General features: G+C 37.5%; 1 protein-coding gene across 1 annotated transcript in view; it reads left to right on the forward strand.

Moving 5' to 3' along the window:
* The window catches only part of Themis (thymocyte selection associated), a 203,624-nt gene that overhangs the window by 106,481 nt on the left and 83,180 nt on the right, over window positions 1-13,963 (forward strand). Inside the window, exon 4 of the mRNA XM_055599474.1 lies at window positions 3,873-4,924. Within this exon, the coding sequence (XP_055455449.1) occupies window positions 3,873-4,924 (1,052 nt within the window). The remainder of the gene's footprint in view (window positions 1-3,872; window positions 4,925-13,963) is intronic.

Here is a 13,963-nt window from a genome sequence, read left to right on the forward strand (position 1 = left end):
TATTTTCCTGTGTGTTTAAGCATATACAAAGTGATTTGTTTATTTTTTTTTTCACTAAAGAACAAAACTTTGGGCATAAAAGACTTCACTTTGCCAATGTTTTTAGACTCTTACATTCCTATTATCTTATAAAAATTTGACAAATAGTCATTTCATAGAGTAGATCATTGAAGTTTAGCTTTAAGAGATTTGTCTTACATGAAATCTCCATGTTTTGACAGTAAAACTATTTTTACCTAATTAAAATTTAAATTAAAGTATAATTTACCTAATTATTACTTTTAGTGTTCACTCAAAGGACACTGGGATGACAACTGCTTTTCATTTGATTCTTTATCCACTATGATGGAGACATCATTCTAGACTGTAATATATTAATGGGAAAACAATAAAAGACTTCTGATCTTGGTGAATATGTTCTAATTTGAGGAAACAAAAATAGAAAAATTGCATACTGAATATGTTGATATGTTCTAATTTAAGGTAATAAATTATAGAAACTGATCATAATGAACATGCATTTTCTGTGAAGTGATTGAAAGTAAAGGAAAACATGGAAAGTCTAGAAATGGAGAAGGACACAAGGCATGCAAGGGCTATAATTTTAAGCAGAATTGTTAGAGTAGATCACATTCAAGGGGCAACGTATGAGCAGTCTTGAAGAGGAAGAGGGGTAGGCCATGAAAGCATTTAGTCAGAGGAACTACAGGAGGAAGAAACAGAGCATGCAAAGAAAAAAAAAGGATTGACAGCAAGAGCTCAGAGAAAGAGAGAGCAATGAGTTAGAGTGAGGTAATTTAGCAGACAAGATCAAAGTAATATCAAGGACTTGGATTTATTTGATATTGTGGTTCTGTGAACAGATGGTAGATATAATTAATGTAGCATTCAAAAAGAATCCCTGGCTACTCTTTTGAGATCTGACATTACGAAGACTCATTAGGAAGACTTTTAACAAGCCAGGTAAAAAAGATGTCGCATACGAAAGAATTGTCTTGATTGTATCTGGGTCCTCAAGTAGTAGAAAAAAGAGGAAATTGAAGATGTCTCTAAGATTGGTAGAATGAAGAGAGATAAAGGAGATAGAGAAAGCATTGGGTACTGTTCACTTTGTGGGAACAGCAGACTTCACTTCAAGAATGTTAAATTTGAGACTCCTACTATATGTGCAAATAGATGTAAATCAATACATGCAACCCAAGAGCATTATCTGGCTGGATCTGTCACATATAGATGTTCATACTTCACCATGATCTTGAAAATTTAAAACATGAAAGCCTAGAAAAGTTTTTATTCTATATTACATGTGATTATTTTCAAACATTATCATTTATTGGGCATCTGAAAATACATCCATACAATTTGTTTCATATCACATATATTCTTTATTACAGAGTTCATAATGACATAGCATGAAAAAATAATATTTTATTTAGAAGAAAAATGAAACAGAATAAATGGTGACCTCTATAATGGAGCTGTGTAAAATTTGTAGGATCATTTAAAATAAATAACAAAGAGAAGAGCTCTAAGAAAAAAATGCTCCCCAAATTTACTTATTTTACAGTTCATTTTATAAAGCTTATTCCTTAAATTAAGAATATGTGTCATGAAGCTTCTTGAATTTCAGGCAAATTCAAAGCTAAAACCTTGTTAATTAAATAAAATTGACCAGTTGTCAGAATTCTAGCATGAGCTCTAGATGGCCATGCTAATGTTGTACTATTTTTTAAATATGGAACAATTAGAATTTGTGTACTAAATGCCTTTTGTTATGGGGGAGGGAATCTCTGAATTATCCCATCTGAATTCCAGGGCCATAATGCAAGCCATATCCCTACTTACATTGTTTCATAGTGTGTGCAGTGGACAGAGAATGGCTTTATTATTTTTGGAGAATTTCATGGTCTCTGGAGAAATCTCAGGCCAAGATGCCTAACCCCTGTATTTAAATTTTCTGTGTCCAATTACTGACCTACCTACTGACCTAACCTTCATTATTTCTATTTATTTTTTAATGTTTTTTAAATTAATTTGAGATTTTCATACATCATGTTTTGATCATGTTCATCCTCCCTCTTCCGTATTTCTTTTAAAGCCGTCAAGTCAATTAGTGCAGCTTATGTATACTCAGGCATACAGCCACCCAGTAGGGTATATTAGAGCTACAAGAAGCCAGAATTCTTAATCCTCTTCCACAGCAGTAATCAACTACCAATAGCTTCTCAGCTTGGAGCGGTACTCCAGGCCTCTCTGCCCTCTCTGTGTTGTGATTGGGGCTGATTACAAAATATTGCATTTGCATAGATCATGAAGACAATGCAGCCACTTGTGATGAGATCTGACAGTCTAGGGTCAAACAGAAGGGGAGGAGGACCTCCCCTACGAGTGGACTATGGGAGGGGCATAGTGGGAGAAGAGGGAGGGAGGAAGGGTGAGATTAGGAAGAGACAAGGAAGGGGGCCACAACTGGGATACAAATTGAATAAATTGTAATAAATGATAACAAAAAATAAAAAAGAGAAAAAATGCTGTGAGTTCATATTACAGCTGCCGATTGTATTCAGAAAACTCTGTTTCCTTGTAGCCATCCACTACCTCTGGGTCTTATAGTCTACCTGAACCCTGTTCAGCAATGATCCTTGAGCTTTGGAAGTTAGGCCCTGTCTCAAACAAACACACACCAATAAGAAATCCCATAACATACAACTCAACCCAGTTCAACCCAACTGCTGCCCCACCCTCAAAATCCATAACCAACCAACCTAAATAAATAAATAAATAAAAAGAACACTTTATATACAATGACTAGAGAAAGTAGGGAACAATATGAATTTATGAAAATGCTTATAAAGCTTGTATTAGAAAGTTGTAAAAATATGCTATCATAAAATTGTTTTAATTCAAGAACATTTTAAAATAATATTTAAAATTACTACCTGGAGAGCAATGGAATAATGTGAACACAATGTTTTAAGTGGCTTCAAAGTCTCAAGACTTCTTAGAACAGACTTACTTGTCCTTTGTGACATAGTTGTGTTAAACTCACCATTTTACCATGTGTATCCTTTGACTGTGACCTGTCCCTTAACACTGTTTCTACTTAGGTAAAATAGAGCATAGTGGAAAAAGTTAACTTTGAAATTTAAGAGAGATCTATCTCGCCAAACATGGTTGTGCACGCCTATAATCCCAGCACTCTGGGAAGCAGAGGCAGGTGGATCTCAGTAAATATGGGGCCAGCCTGGTCTAGAAAGCATGCACAGTACAGTCAAGGCTACACAGAGAAACCTTATTTCAAGAAGAAAAAAAAAAACTGTCTCTTATTCCATACTTACATTTTGTGGGTTTTTTTTTGTATTGTTTTATTCTGAATTATAAGATTTGTTTAAGGGTTCTGTTTGGTGCCTTATACAGAGCTTTGTAGAAATTACTAAACTGATTTCTATAATAATTTTACATATGAACCTTGGATCTCATAAACATTAATTAAAATCAAACGGTAAGACTTACATATCTATATGAACATTTATTTATATGATTATACAAGTTATAAAACATGCATAAATGTAAGAATTTGAGTCAAGAGAGTGACTACCATTTGTATTAGTAGAGAGGAAGTGACTTTTGATAAGGTATACAGAGATATGAGGGATTAGAGAACATCTATTTGTAAAATAGAATACATCGGTATATGTATCATTGTTTTCATTATACAATTTCAAAACTAAAAATCACACCAAGGAAAATTATAACATGATTATTTGAGTTCCTTTTTCCCTCTTAAGTGAAATTTATCTATGGTACCATAGACCATTGCACTAAAAGCACTTTGAACAAAATGTCAGTTGTCTTTTCTTTTTCATTTGTAGTTCAAAAGGACATAGTCCGGATTCTTCCCACGTTAGACGTTGAAGTCAAAGATATCACTGACTCTTATGATGCCAGCTGGTTTCTTCAGTTGCTGTCTACTGAAGATCTTTTTGAAATGACCAGCAAAGAGTTTCCTATAGTGGTGGAAGTCATCGAAGTCTCACAAGGGAACCAACTGCCCAGAAGTATTTTACAGCCTGGGAAAACCATTGTCATCCACAAAAAGTACCAGGCTTCGAGGATCTTAGCTTCAGAAATTCGAAGCAATTTCCCTAAAAGACACTTCTTAATCCCTAGAAGCTACAAAGGCAAGTTCAAAAGGAGACCCCGGGAGTTCCCAACGGCCTATGACCTGCAGATATCTGAGAGTAAGAAGGAAACTCTCCATGTAGTAGCCACCAAAACCTTCCATACACTTCACAAGGAACTGTCCTCTGTGTCTGCTGGGGACCAGTTTCTAGTGTATCATTCAGAGACCACAGAAGTTGTATTTGAGGGAACAAGAGAAGTGAACGTTCTCACCTGTGAAAAAATCCTCAGTAAGTCCAAAGAAGTGGCACGGCTTCCTCTGTACATGGAAGGAGGTTTTGTGGAGGTGATTCATGATAAGAAACAGTACCAGATTTCTGAGCTCTGTACACAGTTCAGCTGGCCCTTCAATGTGAAGGTGTCTGTGAGAGATCTCTTCATTGAGGATGACATTTTGGCAGCTACCCCAGGACTGCAGTTGGAGGAGGATATCACAGACTCTTACCTAGTTATCAGTGATTTTGCCAACCCTGGAGAATGTTGGGAAATTCCTATGGGCCGCTTGAATATAACTGTTCAGTTAGTTAGTGGTAGTAGTTTGTCTATCGATTCGGGGCCATTTCAAGTTAGGAGTCTGGTAGAAGAGATCACAGAAGAACAGTATTACATGATGAGGAGGTATGAAAGCTCCGTTGCACGTCCCCCGCCTCGCCCTCCCAAGCATCCCTCAGCAGAGGAAATGAAGTTAACCTTGCTCAGCTTAGCAGAAGAAAGAGCAATAGATCTGCCCAAGTCTCCCAAGGTAAGACTGTGATTTCACACATTTCCTCTTTTTTTGAGGTAATACATTTTGAGTTGCTTCTGAGTTTGCCTTTTGCTTGTTTTCTTTTCTTTTATACCAATTCAGAACAAGCCTGTCTGGTATGTGCTAGATGAATGAACATCGACAGAGCAGAAGCTGTTGCAGCATTTTGTACTTTGATGCTTCACCAGTAGATGTGGCATGAGATCTATGTTGAGTTAGAAATAGAGTATGACATTTAGATATGACTGTGCAAATTGCCATTCGAATGCGTTTTGGTGATTATACATGTTAATAAGATGCCTCAGAAGAACATCTCATTTATTTTGGAAATGTGGTTCATTTTTTTGTCAGGTGGAATTATCTTAATACTTCACCCAGGAAATGAGCATACCATAAACTCCCATCTTTTGGGGGGTGGGGACAGTTTCCTGGTAACATGCATCTCTAACACATGTCTTCATTTTGTTTTATGAGCAGAAAGATGTAAAAATAATCTTGGCAGAACTGTGTGTGAGAATGAGAGCATCTGCCCACATAATGCCTCTTAGAATTGTAATCTTTAACAGTTCTATTGAAAAATAAAATCAATAAACCTACAGGCACTAGGGGATCTCTATGGAAATAACAGAGGCACAGCCACTCAAGATGTTGGGAAGTAGTTTAATCTCTTGAACACTCCCTACTAGCTGCCTGAAACAAGTTTACCCAGGACATGCATTGTGTGTGTGTGTCTGTGTGTGTGTGTGTGTGTGTGTGTGTGTGCCTGAGGTTCTATGCTGGGTGACAGAAATGTGTTCTGCCCCAGAAGATGTTGTGCTGGAAGCATAAGGAAAATGAAGCAATTAGTAAAGAGATACTTTCTGTTCACTCCTCATATTTAGGAAAGATTGTAATGCTGGGCATCAAGACTCATATGCATGTTGATGTGTTTGCAAGTGTGTGTATCAAAGATTGTTCTAATTGTATTCTAAGGGTTAAATCCTTAAGGATCACTAAACTAATTTTCTAGAAAAAAACAGTAATACCAACAAAATTTAATTTCTGGAAAAATAATTTTAAAAAATTACAAAATGAAACAGTTCCAAATAATACTGAATAGCCAACATGAAAGATTTCTTTGATTCTTAACAATTTTTTTTTTCTCACTGAGTGGAATGGTACTAAGGCAAAGGTCTAGTGTTCCAAGATTCTTGGCATCTTATTTCAAAAATGAAGTGAAAAACTTACACATATTTGCAAAGGAAATAGCAAGAAAACATTATTCAAAGCCAAACAGAATAGATTTAAAAAATACAGTATTAAAAGTTATGGTGGGCCACATGGCTGAAGATATTGAAGTGCTCCATTATAGTTTGAGGCATTCCTTCATAGGGTCCAAAGGTTGTTTATTTGGCATACCTGGGGAGAGGCACACTCAGTTTGTGGAATGCCGCCATCTTGCCATCTTATTGGCTTCTAGGCATGTCTGTGGTTACTGTGGACATAGTTTATGTCCATTTTGATTGACAAGCTTACATAGGCTTTGTTCACTGTGGGTGTCCCTTCAGCATGCATCTGAATTTAATTATATACGGGCATATGAAGGTAAATAGGGAATGGCTAACAGATTGCTAGGTGCATTGTTCAGACATATGTGTGTGTGTGTGTGTGTGTGTGTGTGTGTGTGTGTGTGTGTGTAGTATGTGTGAGGTAAAGGTCTCAGGTGGCCAAGTTCCTGATGTGTGTGTGGGGTGTATTCATAACCCAAGACAAGTAGAGTGCCAAGTGACAAACCATTCTCTAGTCTTGCCTGCTTCAAGGTGAGAAGTGGATTTTTTTTTTATTAGTGGGCAGAATAATAGTATGCATCCAAAGATCTGTATAGCTAACTTCCCAGAGCCTACAGGGATATAACATGGCATGGCATAAGGACTTTTCACATAGTTTAAAATCCAGGTCCTAGTAATGGGATTATCGTGAAGTATCCAGATAGGTCTAACTTGAAGTCTTTACTAGAAACTTTTTCAGTGGTGATCAGCATTACATGGAGATGTAGTTAGAGAAGAATGCCGAAAGAGACAATGTTCCTGCCTCCAAAGAGGAAGGAAGGGAGTCAGGCACGAAGTGTAGACAGCTTTTTTCCATGGTCCCTGCTTTAGCTCCTGACTCCAGGATTCTGTCTTGCAGTCTTGCTTTGGTTTCTCTTTAGGACGTAGTATAAGCTGTAAGCCAAATAATACCTCCCAGTTGCTTTTTATCAGTGTTTATCACAGTAACAGAGAAAAAAAAAAACACAATTCACCCTTTCTTTCTTTATTTTCCTTTTATTTTCTACCCTTTAAAGTGAGTTTTATCAGCTCACGTGCCCATGGAGAACCTGAGGGCACAGCTTAGCTTTAGGACCAGCAGGAGCTGGGATCTTGAGAGCAGATAGAGTAATGTTCATTTTTATTTCTATATTGTATTTTTTACCACCTCCAGCTAGTTTTGTTCAGACATGTCACGGGACTTCTTAGAGTTCCTGCATCCTGCATCTCAGTTTCAATACTGGAAAAGAATTCACTTTCGTTATCTAGACTGAATTCAGAAGGAGACAAGACCGAAATTGCACTACATACCTTTGTCCTGACGCAGCCAGCTTGCCAGTTGCCTTAACTAGAGATAAAGTTTATGGCTGTTTTAGTCTAGGTAATTTACATAGAACAAAAATATATTCCTAGAATTCTGGAGGCTAAGAAATTCAAGATCAAGTTGCTACTGAGTTCGATTTTCAGATCCAAGACGGAGTCTTGTTACTGCGTCCCCAGAAAGGGGAACGCCATTTTTTAATATACCAGAAGTTCCAAAGAGAAGAAACTCATTCCTCAAGTCATTTAAGTATACTTCTGTCTGACCAAATCTTTTGGCCTAAACCATTTCAATTGATCCCATCTCCAAATTCTGTTGCATTGATGTGAAGTTGCTAACTTGAGTTTTGAAAGAGACAAAAACATTAAAAAAAAAACATAGTAGTGAAAAAGAATATCAGGTCTGGACACCTCAAAAACTAGAGGCAAAAAAGGTGATAAAAAATGATTAGTGTCTACTATCACCTCAAAATAAAAGATTTAAACATTCTAAACCAAGAAAACATCCATAGATAAAAGTATGTTAACATTTTTTAAAATATCTCTAAAGATAGAAAATGACTGAAGTGTTTTTATTAGGGGAAACATACCTAACAATTATATATCATGTACTAAAATGACTAAATTAATATGTTCTTACTTTCTGGATTTACATAGTAATGTTATCTCTGTCCAGATCCCACATGAGCTTAGGATGTTGTGATCTGAGTCCCAATCTGAACAATGGAATTTGTAAAAAGTTGTCAAGATGTTACAAAGTTCTAGAATTATTTGTATTTGAGGAACACGAGTTGAGTGACAGCTGAAATTTGAAAGACTTGACACTAGGTGATATTCATTATAAGACATATTTAAAGAGCTGTTCAAGACCTGGAGAGATGACACACACCCCTCATCATAGCATTTGTGAGGCAGAGACAAGAGGGTTTGAAGACCTAGGGAAGCCTAGGCTATACAGGAAAGCCCCCTCTCAAAACCAAAACAAATCAAAAAGCATGTAACTCTTCTGTGGCAAGGAATTCAGCCTCAGTTCTTCCAGTATCTCCAACTCCAGGTGAGGTTGAAGGATGGGCATATTTGATGTAATGGTGTTGTGAAAAACTGCATATGGCAAAAAAAAGGTTAGAGCATTAAACAGAGATGGTGGGAGAAGTCAGTGAATTACTGCCTCCATAAGCCAACAGACCACTGGGAAGAATTCATAGTTTCTTGATAAAATTAGTTCCATCGGTTCTCCTGTGGCTAAAAACAGAGCACTATTATTTTCTCTAACATTTAAAAAAAATATCACCGATGCTCCCATTTTCCTGTGTTCAAACATACTAGCCTTCTTTTTTTCTTTAATAATTTTTACCCATCATGAAGATAAGCATTTTCTCAGTGGATCATAATGGAACACAACAGAAGATCTGTCAATGTCCTTGTAATGTACCCAGAAAGTCCTAAAAGTAGTGGTTTTTTATTATCCCAATGTCACCCTTCCATGTATTTTCTTTATATTACCTATGATAACTGTATTAACACTTTTCTCTCATGTATGCTTTTGAAATAATTGGATTTAAGATTTTTTAAAATGTTTTACACTAGGTAGCAGCCATTTAAAGCAAGCTTGTACGTCTTGAGGTTTTACTTGGGCTGTTGCTTTAAATTTGGAGAACAATTTGTGAGGGTTATTCAGAGTTTAAATATTCAGACTCATTTAACTCATTAAAATCCCTTTTCTATGCACAGAGAAGAGTACTACATGCTTCATTATGTGGATTTACTTTTGCTTTCCTAATGGGCCATTAACTTTACTAGATCATTTCTTGCATTGCTAAATAACAGGGCAGATGTACAGATAGTCTAGGAGTAAGAATCTGAAATGTATTAGTATTAACCAAATCCATTTGTGGTGGGTGTCCACTATCAGTTGGGAACACTGTGAGTTCATCTAATCTAAGATGTCTGGAAACTGAGAATATATGGGGACAGGTCATAAGAAGTAGGTGCAATGGAAGAATTCTTTCCCACAATAAGTTTACCCACTATTTCCTTGGGTTAGCAGTATCTCAGCAAGAAGAAAAGCAATGGCAGTAGAGTCTTCAAGACTGTGACTTGGGTACAGGCTGCAGCATGTGAGGGGACACTGGGTATCAAGAAAGGATAGCTACACCAAGGTCAATGTAGTTTTACATAGATTTTTATCACTTGCTAGATGCAATATGTATGGATGGGTAATAATGTACAGAATCTAAACGTAAATGGGGAGCTCTGGGGATCATGCACAATGAATCCCTTTATGCTGATGATACAAGGTGGAAATATGTCTTTGAATTCTATGCACTTGGAGCTTTAATTAGACAGACAGAATGTTATAAAGAGGTCGAATAAATAAAACTGTGCCTCCACTTGTGTTCTGAAGAGGAATGATGTAGGGTATTCTGCTGCTCAGACATTACGGTTTCTGTGTCAGAACTAGTTTTGGATAGCTTGGAAAGGCATAGAGTAGATGGGGTTTCGCCTGTCATGGATATATATGGCCATGGCTTTTGAGTACCACACAGGAGAAATATAACTTCTCTATTCTGATGAAAGGGCCAATAACCAGGGAGAAAAACAAAACATTGCTTTGAAAGATGAGGTATGCCACATCTTCAGAGACTGTAGCAAGGCCCAGAAACCTTGCATTGCAAGAACTCTGTTTGGCCATTTAATGCCCTTGTGTCCACTTGTTCCTGGAATTTCTAGACTTCTGTGGACAAGAACACCCACAGGAGACGTTAAGGCAAAGAGCAAGGGAGGCAGTGATGGGAAAGTTCTGTGCAACAAGCAAAACAGAAATGCTGCCCCACAGTGAGAACGGGGGCTGAAAAAGGCAGAAGGAAAGCCGGGCTCTGTGCAGCGCGGGAGAGCGCTTGCGAGGCCAGCTGATGCTGACCAGTCACTTCTGATCTTGGTTGTGACAGTGAGAATTTCGGAAATGTATTAGAGATACAGGCTCCTGGACGACACCAGGCCTTGAGTACACAGATGCGTGTGACAGACACTCAGGTGTAACTGACAGGATTCCACCCCAGACGCTGCAATCTGTTTCCTTTTTCATTCACGGGATGTGGTGTAGGTATTAGGTGTGTTGAAAGAGACATTTATCACAGAAGTCAGGCATCTACTTTCTCAACAAAATTTTTTCTGGAGAATTTATATGCAAAAACAGTTGCATGGCATGACTGAGGTGAATTCACAGTGGGAAATGTTTGAGGGAAATTTTGACAGTCTTTGAGCTTCAAAGAATTGGATATTCTCTCGTTGGGGAATGGTGAAATTAATTTTTAAGTTAATTTTTTTTTTACTTATAACTCTTTACCTGTAGCACCAGGAGCTGAAATACTGCCGAATTGCAATTATCATGTTATCACCATTAGTGACTATTCATTCCTTTATATACATAAAAAATTAAAAAAAGTTTTCTCTGTATTTTTATTAAATAATTAGGTTAAATTTGAAGTAAATGACTTTGTATTAAATTTCTGCCTTTTAATACTTTTAGATTAGTTTTTATTTTTATAAATGTCTTTGGCATGGAAAAAAATCTTTGTTTGAAAAATAGTAGACGTTTAGAATATTCAATAGAGAGTGTACAGAATCACCAGCTTTCCGTAATGACAGCAGGGATTTCGGTGTCCACAATCACTGAAATGAGTCTGTACTTAGTAGATGGTCAATTTACAGTAGTTGAACTGAGATATATATATATATATATATATATATATATATATATATATATATATATATGTATATATGTGATATATATATCAAACCAGAAAAGTATACATATATATATATAGATGTCTCTAAATATATGTATGTATGTATACTTTTCTACATATAAATATAGACAAGTCTCTAAGTATATATATGTTTGTATGCATAGAGATATATGTCTTTCATATACATGTGGATCAAACCAGAAAGAACTGATATATATATATGTATATATACATACATATACATATATATATGTATATATACATATACATATATATGTATATACATATACATACATGTATATGTATACATATACATATACATATATGTACATACATACATATATATATGCACTCACTTTGGGCTCACTACCACCTGTAACTCTAGCTCTTGGGGCTCGCAGATCCTCCTCTCTAATGTGTTTGGTACCTACACATATGCATGCACAGAGACACATGCACTCATACATGTAAATAAGTGATAGAATAAAAGTGTAAATAATCAATGTGCTTAAAGATTTCCTGGAAAAGAAAGTTCCATGCTAGAGAACTACCAGGCTACTCTGATAGTACCTGATCTGTTCCGAGTTTGTGACTCCACCTACAGGATATTTTAAAGGTCAAGGAAGTCACCAGGCCAAGGAAAGACTTTGTGCTGCCACAGAACTTGTAAATACGGTCCTGCCATACACAGGACTATGCTATTCTGTCGCAGTGCTGAGAAGAGTTCTCAGGCTATCTTGAAGGCTCTCAGACACAGGATCTGGATACTAATGCACAGTTCCCAGAGACAGGAAGTGGGTAATAGTGCACAGTATCAACAATCTCTGCACTTCCTGAAACAAAGCAAACAGAAATCTCTCCTTACCACTAAATCTTTCTTATGTAGTTCTTACCTTCGGAAATGTCAGCACAATCTGTTGACCAATCTAAAGCAGGCATCTGGAAATGGTCTGTTGTTTTCTTTCTTTGTTCCTTTTAGCAACGGTTACATTCTGTTGATCCAACCCCCTTTATATCTCTTGAACACTGCTGGAATTTGACGTTTCCTCAGCGTAGGACCCCATCATTTATGGTTTGCATTTTTGAGTGCCACTTGAAACTATTCTTTTTGTTTCTCTATGTGCAATATTCAGATTAATTATTCACCTTACTGAGTTCTTTATCATCTTAAGAAAACCATCTTTCCATGTGACTTTCAGCTGGCTGTCTTCTGTGCAGTCCTTTAGTTGTTTCTAAACACTCATGTGATCATTTCTCTAATATGACTCCTTGTACATTGTTTCACATTTAAATATTTGGTATTTTATTATACTGAAAAAGTTTTCAGTTCTAAGAATTTTATTCTGTTCTGAGTCCCTGATATTTCCAGTGGAGAATTTTTTTTTTTTTACTGATTTCAGATAATTTTATTTATTTATTATTATTGTTTATTTTAATTTAAAAAGTTCAAATTATCATTTATTACAATTTATTCAATTTGTGACCCCCTCCTTCGCCTCCTCCCAATCCCACCTTCCCTCCCTCATCTCCTCCTATGCCCCTCCCCTAGTCCACTGATAGGGGAGGACCTCCTCCTCTTCTATTTGACCCTAGCCTATCAGGTCTCATCAGGACTGGTTGCATTGTCGTCTTCTGTGATCTGTAAAGGCTGTACCCACAAGGGGGAAGTGATCAGAGAGTCTGTCACTGAGTTCATGCCAGAGACAGCCCCTGCTCCCCTTACTAGGGACCCTACTTGGAGACTGAGTGTATCGGCTACATCTGAGCCAGGGTTTAAGGTCCTCTCCATGCATTGTCCTTGATTGGGATATCATTCTCTTCAGGACCCCAAGGCTCAGTTTTGTTTTGTTTTGTTTTTCTCTGTTGATCTCCTTGTGGAGCACCTGTCCCCTCCAGGTCTTTCTATTTCCTCCTTCTTTCATAAGATTTTCTGCACTCTGCCCAAAGTTTGGCTATGAGTTTCAGTTATTATATTTACAATATATTCACTTTGTATCCCAGTTGTAGGCCCCTTTCTCATCTCTTCCCATTCCCACCCTCCCTCCTTCTTTCCTCCTTTTCTCCTCTCCTAGTCCACTGAAAGAGGATGTCCTCCTCCCCTACTCTCTGACCCTAGCCTATCAGGTCTCATCAGGACTGCCTGGATCCTCTTCCTCTGTGGCCTAGTAAGGACACACCGCCAGGGGGAGGTGATTAAGGTGACTCAGAAGTTCATGTCAGACACAGCCCCTGCTCCCCTTCTTAGGCAATCCACAGGGAGACTTAGCTGCCTATGGGCTACATATGAGCAGGGGGTCTAGGTTCTCTCCATGCATGGTCCTTGGTTGATTCATCAGTCTCTGCAGACCCCACCTGGGCCCATATTTTTGGCTTTGTTGGTCTCCTTGTGGAGCCCCTGTCCCCTCTGGGTCTTTCTGTTTCCATCTTATTCCATAAGACTCCCTGCACTCTGCCAAAGTTTGGCTGTGAGTTTCTGCATCTGCTTCGATCCCCTGCTGGGCGGAGTCTTTCAGAGCACATCTGTGGTAGGCTCCCATCTTGTTCCCTGTCTTCTACTGCTTCTGGTGTTTATCCTGTTTGCCCTTCTGAATAAGAACTAAGCCTGTTCCGTAGGGTCTGCCTTGTTGTTTTGCTTCTTTAAGTTTGTAGATTTTAGTATGTTTATTCTATTTATATGACTA

Source organism: Psammomys obesus, unplaced genomic scaffold (assembly GCF_907164565.1).
Source record: "Psammomys obesus unplaced genomic scaffold, mPsaObe1.curated_primary_1811, whole genome shotgun sequence".
Classification (NCBI taxonomy): domain Eukaryota; kingdom Metazoa; phylum Chordata; class Mammalia; order Rodentia; family Muridae; genus Psammomys; species Psammomys obesus.